Raw genomic sequence first — 10,943 nt, forward strand, 5'->3', positions numbered from 1 at the left:
GCACCTCAATATCCACAGCATTAAGCCCTGCAGAGTTCATGAACTATACACCCATTGTGCACACCCAAAGCACAGCACATATATCTGCCCTAGAAATCCTTTCCTGCATCTACATACCGAGCTCAACTGGGGGATTTTTTTTTTAAAAGACACAAAAACAAGGAAAAAAAAAAAAATAGAAAAAAAATAAATAAAAACAACTTTATATTTTTTTTCCCTTCAGCATAAAAATGAAACATCAAATTACTTTGCCTCTGGCTCCCATTTTTCCCTTCTACATTATAACTAGTTATTGAACTAGCTATGAGATCTAAAGGCCATTTGTGTGGAGACAGATTTCAACTGAGTTGTACCATCAATATTCTGTGGCAGTGACCTATTGGTGGAAGTCAAGCAACAGAGGTGAAATTCAGGTCACGCTGTCTAACCAGTATTAAAATGCGAGCACTTTCAGGGAAAAAAAAAAAGCCCACTTTAAACGAGATTTAAAGAAAATTGAATTCCACTATAGGAGGGCAATAATCTTTGCATTCTCCCTACAACACACAAAATGCATTTTTAATTTTTCTCCCTTTTTTTTTTCCCCTGCCAGAAATAAATAGTTGTTGTTTTTTCCCCCCAGATAAAAAAAAAAAGTAAAACAATTGAAAAAAGAAAAATGAATGGAGCTTGTGGAGCAAACTGACCTTTGTATTGTGTATATCTAAACAAGGCAAATGAAATGCAAATATTGGAACACAAATCTGTGGTCATAATGCATAGAAGATGTCAGCAAAGGATGCAAATAGCAAAAAAATATATACAAAATAAATTAGGATATAATTTATAATGAATATTAAATAAAAATAAAATAAGGGCTGATGTTATGGGAAAGGAAGGATTTGCAGAGAATTCCAGGAAAGGAGATGATGTTTGTTAGCAGGCACAGATTGCTAATTGCAAGAGGTGCAGGTTAGCAAAACGGTCAGTATGGTAATAGCACCTTCAATGAACCCTTAGGGACAATAGACAGTTATTTTTCTTCAGAACTGTCAAAAAAAGACGCTTTGTGCAGAGAATGTTCCTCCACAGCCAGAGAATTTTCCACCCTCTTTATGTAGCACAAAAACCAGAGACCCCAGAGCTGATCCTCTGCTCATAGGGAAACTTCAGAGCTTGGTCATAAATAGTTTACAAGTCATTCTCCTTGGGTTAGTAAGTCTTATCTGTGCTAGGTTCTTGTAGTGCTGCTGCCTGCTACATTGTCATCCCACAGCTGCCCTGCTTCCCTTTCTCTCCATACAAAGCCCAGCAGTGTGTGTGTTTTTTAATGCTTTCTGCATTAAGATGTGGATCCCAGATCTGCACCTTACACACAGCCATGCTTGCTCTGTAGTTAATGAAAGCTGCTTGCAGAAAGAGGAATGGCTTGAAAGGAGCTGGACATATTTGTTACAATAGGAAAGACTGTGATTGAGCTCAGAGTCTGCATAAACATATATAGTTATATGCAAGGGATCTGAAAGAGAACATCACCTTTACTTTTGCATTTTTTGACTTGTAATTATAGCATTTGTTTTGTAATTTGATAAAATATTTTGCATATTTGTCTTGTAATTTTAGTATTTTTTGTAATTTTTAAAAATATTTTTTTTGCATTTTTGCCTTGTAATTTCAGTTATATATATATATATATATATATATATATATATTTAAAAAATTTATGAATATTTAAAATGGTAGTAAAAATAAAATACAACATACATATAAAGACACTTAGACATATATATACACACACATTCTATTCACATATAACACACATGTATATATAAAAACACTTAGACACACACACATATATATATATATATATATATATATATATATATATATATATACACACACATACACACATTCTATTCACATATAACACACAAGTGTATATATTTATATAGACACAAATATATAATATACACACAAATTCTATTCCCATATAACACACATGTATATATAAAGACACTTAGAGACACATTCTATGTTCCTCTAGATACAGAGTATATCATTATACACAAGTATATATATAAAGACACTTAGACATATATATACACATTCTATTCCCATATAACACACATGTATATATAAAGACACTTAGACACACATTCTATTTTCCTCTAGATACAGAGTATATACTGATAAAACACATGTATACATAAAGACACTTTAGACATATATATACACACATTCTATTTTCCTCTAGATACAGGCTATATGCTCTCATAAGACACATGTATATATAAAGACACCCACATATACATACATACATATATATATATATATATATATATATATATACACACACACACACACATTCTATGCCCCCCTAGATACAGAGTATATGCTCATAAGACACATGTATTGTTAGTGAATGATGCTCTGTACATATGTATGGACATGGATGATGGGAACAGTGCACACGTCTGTCCCAGTGGTGCACAATAGACTGCACAGGCATAAAATGGATACCCTTTATAATGAATGCAGGCACATTAATGTGGAGCCCAGATCTCATGCTCAAGAAAATGTGGCATAGCAAAAGCTGTAATAGCAGAGCCCAACCATAGCCATCCACAAGGTTGGTGCAGAATCCCCCCACATTACACTATTTAAGTTTCTGCAAGCACAAGCTAGAGGCTACTTGGGAAATAGAGCTCCATATAACAGCAGGCTGGCTCACATCTGGATAGCGTTAGAACGATTGTGGCTTTTTTAATGGGACTTTTAATTTGCAGACATTTACCCCTCCAGCCCCCAGCCCATGATAGCAGCAGCAGTAGTAAGAAGGCGCTTATATGCACCCTGTAGAATCGAATTTGTGTGAATATTGCACTCACAGATTCGTCTCTAGGGGGGTATATGGGTGATGCTACAAGCCTCTACTCTGTGTTTTATTCTGCTCTGGAATAAATTGTCCTGAAATCCCTGGTGTTTAATGCAGCACTTGGTGTAAGTGGTTATATAGATGTTGACTTTCGTCTCCCCTCTTTTGCTTTTGGGTTGGTGGAAAGGGGGCTGGGAGAGGAGGGAGGAGTGGATTAAAGGTGTAGATTAAATAATCATAAAATAACACATTATTACATTTCCTATAAAGACTGAACAGCCACCGCAAAAGAGCAAGTCCCAAGCAGTCCAATCCTCCTGCTTGATTTATTGCCTTTTACTGCCCTATAAAAGCTGTTAGAACGAACCTAAAGCCTGCAACACCGCTGGCACATTTAGTCTAATAAATAAAACATAAACAGCTAACTTTATGTGTCACTTTTATTGTTATCAAGTAAAATATTGCATTGCCCTACAAGCTATGATTCTATGCTATAATTGTTATCAAGCTGAACAGGGGAGCAATCACATATCTCCACTCCCATGTTTAATGCCTAATCTAAGCTCTTGATAAAATACCTAATTGTAATAGCTGTTTGCTTGGAAATGTTTACATAAATTCCCAGGGTTTTTTAAGCACTATATTATCTGCTGGAAGTAGCAAGTGTGAAATAGATGCATCGAGCAAATGCAACCACAGTCCCTCTCCAGCTATTTTTGCTTTCTTAAGAAGAAACTACGATGGGACCCTATCTAGCTGAAGATGGCCAAGTCCTAGGCAGCCTTCTTATTGCATTTGCTCCCCATCCTGATGCTTATGGGAATATATGTGAGTTACAGGCAAAGGCTCTCTAGGAAGTTTGCTGGATCACAAGTTTATGAGTATATATCCATACAGGCTCTGTGTATTCTCTGAATTAACCCTTTCTTTCTCGTTTTAGTTCCTGTGGAGTGTGACACCTATGGACATAGCTGCAAGCATTACAAGAGAGATAAGTCATTCCCTATCCCATAGTGTTTCAATGTCTATAGTATGGCTATCATTATAGGCACAGGGTAATATATGCAATGCATACGACTAGTTAGCAGTATAGGGTATAGAAACAGGAATGGAAATGTATAGGCTTTAGCTTACATCTATCTGTTCCAAAATGTATAATAAAAGAATGTATTTACACAGTTTAGATACATAGGTAGAAATACTTCACTGCATACAGGATAGAATATGGGAGCAATCATTATATTCACAGCTTTGCCTGTATATGTTGCTATAGAATAGTGACATAAACAGAATAGTGACATAAACAGAATAAAGCTATGCATATAAAGAGTTAACCAGTATATGATAAAGGAACACTGAACAGTATACAGAATGGGGATAGTTACAGTACATAGCAAAGGTAGTTTATGGTAGTCATACTGATACTATATACTATATATACATACTGATGCTATATACTATATACACATACTGATGCTATAGGTATGAAATGGTCTGTAAGTGTTCCTGTACCTGAATAGATGATTCTGTAAAAAGCAAACATGTGAATATGGATAGATAAAGGAATGCAGTATGGGATTAGTTAACAGCACATAGAACAGAAAGATTTAATACCATATAATACAGAAGGAGAATGAATGAATGAATAGTGTTCGTATTGATATCCCTGATCAGATATTGACTCTCTCTTGTCTTTGCAGGGTGCATTGCAAGTGAATAGGAAGATCCAGGGTGCAAGCAGAAATACACCATGTATGGAGGACAGGTAAGGGGTTCTGATCTATTTAGAAGGGTTCCCTATAAGATAATATTGTATGTTGTATATGTAAAGGTCTCGATGTTTGTTGGAGAAGGAGGAGGTGTAGATTCTCCACCCACCTCTAGTATCCATCAACCACTTCTATATCTTCCTTTTTGCAATAGTCAACACATCCCCTTTGCAGTATCCAGATAAACACTCACAGTCAGTGCATAGGGCATAATAAGTGAATGGCTGCAGCTCTAGAGGAGATCACAACACAACAACAAACATGCAAAGGGAAAATGACATTTTAAAGAAGCTTTAGGTTCCTTATCCGGGGACCAGCATGGAGGTTGTGATTGGCTGCTAGAGTCACATGGTGAAAGTAACTTTACGGGGTCGCCAGCTAGTAGGAGGGCTTTATGGAGCAGAAAAACGACAAAGCGAGAAAAATTATTTTCCACTCCAGAAATTAATGATCATGAGTTCGTATTTGATGGACTCTAACTACATCGATCCGAAATTTCCTCCATGCGAGGAATATTCGCAAAATAACTATATCCCAGATCACAGTCCGGAATATTATAGCCGGTCCAGGGACACTGGATTCCAGCATCACCACCAGGACCTGTACCCTCCAAGAAGTGCCTACACTGAGCGCCAGTACAGCTGTGCCAGCATCCAGGGGCCAGGCAACCCTGCCACACACACAAGGGTCCATGGACAAGCTCAAAGCAACCATCACCTTGTAGGCAAAGCCCAGCTCTGTGAGCATCCAACACCATCTCTATCCAACCCCACCACCACCTCCACCACTCCTTCCCCTGCACCCCCAGCCTGCAACCAGCCTAATCCTGAGCATCCTAGCAGCACAGCCACCAAACAGCCCATAGTCTACCCCTGGATGAAGAAAATACACGTCAGTACTGGTAGGAAACTTTTCTTCTGCCTTAACCTCTCTTCTTCTTTTTTTTCCCTTTTTTTTCTAAGCTCAAAGAGTCTTTGGGTTAGCACAATTGAACTGGATTTACGACTACGAATGGGTAATTACACCCACCATAAATTTTATAGCCAAGCCTGTCTGGGCTGCTGCAGCCATGTGCTTCATTCTGCTCTCTATGTAGAGTGTGTGTGTATCAGAGAGAGGGAGAGAGAGGGAAAACTCCTATATAGCTTTGTAAGGAGTGCATAAATAATTCAGCCACATTGGAGCTAAGGGAACCCTCTTCCTAATACAAGAGAAAGGACTGGAGATTTTTTTTTTTTTTTTTTTTTTTTTATAGCAGATGCCCCTTGGTATGTCTTCTCTTCTCTCTATACTGACTCTGTCTCTCTCTCCATTTTCTTCCTTAGTGAACCCCAATTACACTGGAGGGGAACCCAAGAGATCCAGAACAGCTTACACCAGGCAGCAAGTATTGGAACTGGAGAAAGAATTTCATTATAACAGATATCTGACCAGGCGAAGGCGCATTGAGATTGCCCATTCCTTATGTCTATCGGAAAGGCAGATCAAGATCTGGTTTCAAAACAGGAGAATGAAATGGAAAAAAGACCACAGGTTACCAAACACAAAAGTCAGATCCAGCGCCTCATCCAACGCCTCCAATAACAACATCATTGCATCCAATTCTGCTCCCAACGAGGATCTAACGCAAAGCTCAACTCAGGATCAGCGAGAGGATATTACAAGGTTATAAACCCCCACAAATGACTCCATATTTATAGAATCTAATGCTAATTATAATATTATTATTATTAATAATATATATATATTTTGGTTCTTGTAGTTTTTTTTTTCCTTGTGCGTTGGAAAAATTGAGAGCTCTTTTGGATCTACAAAAAGGCTTTAAATGCATGTGACAGTGCATGGGATCAGGCTTTATGTCCAGTGTTGTTTTTATGTTTCCTGTTTGTTTTGGACACTTTATTTATTTGGAAGGGAGAGGTTTTTGCTTTTTAAGTGATTTCCTAAAATAAAATAATACAGGGTTCCAGTTTTGCCCTTTGCCTACGTGTTGACAATGGCAGAACAAAGCCTATCACCTTGGAGAGGTGGAACTGAGATTTTTCTTCCTTATTTTTTGTATAAACTATCCTTATGATGTGATAAGCTTATTTAAGGATCGCAGCACATGAAATAGAAATTGCCATAATGTGAAGCTATTGACAAAAAAGTTTGGCAGTCGATAGATGATAGATCCCCTTTGTTGTGGTTATTGTGTTTTTTTATTTTCCATTTTCTTTTAATTTTTTTTTTCATTTTTTTTTTTGTTGGTCGAGACAACAATGTAAAAATGCTGTAAACAGTCCTAGTGTAATGTGACCGTCTGTTTGTTCAATAAAACAGTGAGTGTGGTTTAGTTTATCCTGGTAAGTGTTTATTTGTATGTAACCTTGTAGCTTTATGTTAGAACTGATGCAATAGGGATTGTATGCCTTCTATTCTGTGTCCAAATTCTAATATCTAAGAGTGGCTATGTAGTGTATGGTCTTGGTGTAGTTGTATTATGGTGTAATTACAGAAAACATACATTTATATTTCTATATAAAACACATGTATGTTCCTCTATCTATAGCCACAATACAATACTAGAGACTATGTGTTTGTGCCCATTCCCCTGCCTTAGATATTACATGGACTCTAGCCACATATCCTGATTTTTCTGTGTTTATTAGAGCTGTACAAGGCATCTCTTCAATGTAAATAGTAATGACCCCTCTGTGATCTCAGTGCAAGGGCCTAAAGGTTTTCTATTTCAGCTATTTTGCGTGTTCTGTCCTATCTTTTGTAGCAGAAGAATGTCAAAATTCAGGTAGGCCCATTCCCTTTCAGGCAACATGACACAAAGCAGGCTCCTATCACTGTATAGAGGGCTAGTATACTTATCACTGTACAGAACAAAAACATGCAGCCATTGTGGTTATCTTGTGAGGATCACTTCATTTTCCCTAAATCTGGCTGGTAGTCAAGCTACATCAGAAATATGTTATTTAATTAATATAGTTATTATTTATTCGATTATAATTATTATTATTTTTTGTATTATTCGATTGATTATTATTATTATTTTTATTTATTGATTTTTGTATTATTTATAATATATCTATGTTATTAATTTTAAGCACAGACCTATCTAGTGTTAAATACAGAATACTGATCGGATATAAAATTCTAAATAGTTGAATGTATGAAGCAGGGAAACAATGTATAAATATATAGATTAAATGAACAGATAAAATGTTGCAATTGTAAAATAACATTATTTTGTAAACGATTTTATTGGTTTAGTCCTGAGTCAGTGCAGGAAGATTTCCATGAGGGTCTCACCCTTTCTGGGTCCCCCTCTTTCTCTCACTGTCTCTTTTGTAAACTGCTTCAAAATTTGATGAATTAAAATTGAATGTCGCAGGCTTGAATAAGATGGGGACTTTTGTACTCTGTGTGTCTGCCCAGAAAGCAGCGGGTACATTAATCAAGTCCCCACTATAGGCTGCCTATATTGAATTAAGAAATAAAATAACATCAGCTCTGGCTACAAACATTATCATTCGCTTTTTAAATATTGATTCCATCGAAATGATTAAGATTGGATAAAGCAGATTTGCAAAATCTTATTTTATCCCCTCCGTTGTCTACTGGGATTTTTATCTGGATTTCAGCCACACAAGCTCCACAGTCATGGCAATGACACTTACACGATTCTTGGGTTGCAATTGTGTTATGAATGCATTAAACAGGGGCTACAGAAAAGAATGCAAAAAAAATGACTGCCTCCATCCCAAGTCTCCTCTGAGCTTTCTTTCTCAAGTCTCCTGATGCCTTCATGTTGAGAGTGTGAAAAGGTATTTTATTGAAGTTCTGGGGTAAACTGCAGCAAGCAGGGTTCACGCAAAGGACACATTTTCTGTGCCATTAACTTTATTTTAGGCTTGCAGGCTGACCTCTAAACCTCCCTGACCTATGCAGGTCTCCCAACGTGTATCCTCCATGTTATTCTACATGCACTATATATACATAGTACTAACACTTCTCCAGGACATTAGAGTCTGTGCTTGTTCCTGTATACAGATAATACATAGTATACTAAATATACATAGTACTAACACTTCTCTAGGACATCTAAGTCTGTGCTTATTCCTGTATACAGATAATACATAGTATACTAAATATACATAGTACTAACCCTTCTCTAGGACATCTAAGTCTGTGCTTGTTCCTGTATAGCATGCACTAAATATACATAGTACTAACACTACTCTAGGACATTTAAGGCTGTGCTTGTTCCTGTATACAGATAATAAATAGTATACTAAATATACATAGTGTTAACACTTCTCTATGACATTTAAGTCTATGCATGTTCCTGTATAAAGTTAGTAGCATGCACATAATATACATAGTACTAACATCTCTCTAGGACATCTAGGTCTGTGCTTGTTCCTGTATACAGATAATAGCATGCAGATTTGTTAGAGATGAAAGCTACATTTATATAGATAAACAGATCACATGTGTGCAGATAAAAGCAAAGATGTCTCCAATGTCAACCTGAAGTTATAAAACTCAGCTCTCAAGTGTTGTACTTTAAACAAAGTTGCAGCTGTAAGTGCCTCATCCCATTAGCCCATGCTTTGTATATGGGGTTGCATTAAATATGGCAAAATCAAAGCAATACCTCCATAGATCAACGTGAAATATGTATCCCTCATACATGTCCTGAGAAGTGCAGACAGGGATATGTGCTATCTTATGAGACCTCTGCTTGGCTTTTATGTATCTCTTGAAAACCTACACTTACAGTGTTATGGGAGGTTGTCTGGCCATGGATTTTATATTTCCAGCCTCTGGAGTTTAGCCACAGACCATGTTTCTCTATGCCTGCAGTTTAATGTTAAACTCTGCTATTTCCTATAATTAAAAGACAAACAGCAGTGTGTGAATTACGAGTCTATAACTAGAAGTGGCAGCTCCACCAGAATGGTCCTTGTATTTATTGTGATCCTCTATGTCATTATCTCAAAATATAGTTTTATGCACTTCCTAATACGTCCTTATGATTTATAGTCTATGGCAGATCCCCAAGCCAAACATTTTTGGGCTTAAGTGGAGGAGCACAGTGAAGAAAAGTCAACAATTCATGTTGCAGAGCATCAGAACTTTCTGCAGTCCTAGAAATCCCAATGTTTTATGTGGATTCCTGAGATCACCCGGGGTTGGGATCCTCCTCTCCCTATAAGCAGCCAAGTAAATATTACAGTATTACATGGAAGGGAAACATATGTTGTTTTAATAACTTATTAACCACATGTAAACCTATTGTCGTGTTCAGTCCTCACCATCTGCAAATCTACTCTAAACACGGTTCAGTCTGGGCACTTGGAAGTTTTTTTTTCTTCTAGGACTTTCACACGTGTTATCTTATGGTAGAAACTGCTGCAGGATCCTTCAGGGTGGACATATGGGGGGTGAAGGGAAAGGGAGGATTACTGACATAACTTAGGGTATGAGGGGTAAGTGAGGATAGACATTATGTTGTTCTTAAAGTAATGATTGTATTCATTCACAAAAAATAAAAACAATACAAACAAAAAAAAGTAGAAAATAAAACAAACAATAAATAAATGATAAATAATATAAATAAATTAATAAATAATAAATAAATAATAAATAAATAAATAGACAAGGCTCTTGCACACACATCTATAGAAATATTCTGCACCCCCAGCACAATACATGGCGGGCATCCAGCAAAAAGTTAATGACAAAATGGCGGTGATGAGTGAAGAAAACGCTGGCTGAATTCACACAGGCAATTGTGATGCAGTTTTAGTTCATTTTGTAACGTAGTTTTAAAGGAATATGTACAAAAAGGACATAGGTTTTTCTATATTTTCTGTCCTTTTTTTTATATTTTCTCCTGGCTTTGACTGAAATAGTTGATCAGTAATCAACTGAATAGTAATCAAAAATTACAAATAAAAATGAATGTGTGAATTTAACCCAAATCTACTCCTTGGGTAGGCTTAGGAAGTTTGCTATAGCCCAATACTGGATGGCTAGCATGTTACAATATGTATAGATCAATGACCTTTTATTACATCAAAATTAAATATTACAATATAAAGTAACTGAAATGGAATGGGTTATATGGATATCTATCTATCTATCTATCTATCTATTTATCTATCTATCGATTTATCTATCTCCTATCTATCTATCTATCTATCTATCTATCTATCTATCTCCTATCTATCTATCTATCTATCTATCTATCTATCTATCTATCTATCTATCTCCTATCTATCTATCTATCTATCTATCTATCTATCTATCATCTATCTACC

The 10,943-nt window shown here is 36.4% G+C and overlaps 2 protein-coding genes across 5 annotated transcripts in view; both read left to right on the forward strand.

Annotated features, from left to right (window-relative positions):
• The window catches only part of HOXC5 (homeobox C5), a 53,556-nt gene extending 49,710 nt beyond the window's left edge, over positions 1–3,846 (forward strand). Inside the window, exon 3 of the mRNA XM_075265855.1 lies at positions 3,795–3,846. The gene's annotated coding sequence lies outside the window, so the exon portion shown is untranslated. The remainder of the gene's footprint in view (positions 1–3,794) is intronic.
• Positions 1–6,963, forward strand: part of HOXC4 (homeobox C4) — a 71,053-nt gene extending 64,090 nt beyond the window's left edge. For 2 of the 4 annotated variants that reach the window (XR_012715108.1, XR_012715109.1), the window contains 2 exons: positions 3,795–4,619; positions 5,949–6,037. Coding sequence is in view for 1 of the 4 variants with exons in the window: in XM_075265850.1 (XP_075121951.1) it covers positions 4,972–5,524; positions 5,949–6,295 (900 nt within the window). In the remaining 3 variants the exon portion in view is untranslated. Of the gene's footprint in view, positions 1–3,588; positions 3,683–3,794; positions 4,620–4,971; positions 5,525–5,948 lie in introns of those variants that run through there. The other 2 variants (XR_012715110.1, XM_075265850.1) reach the window with 2 other exon arrangements.
• The last annotated feature ends 3,980 nt before the right edge of the window (positions 6,964–10,943 follow it).

Source organism: Leptodactylus fuscus, chromosome 2 (assembly GCF_031893055.1).
Source record: "Leptodactylus fuscus isolate aLepFus1 chromosome 2, aLepFus1.hap2, whole genome shotgun sequence".
Lineage (NCBI taxonomy): Eukaryota > Metazoa > Chordata > Amphibia > Anura > Leptodactylidae > Leptodactylus > Leptodactylus fuscus.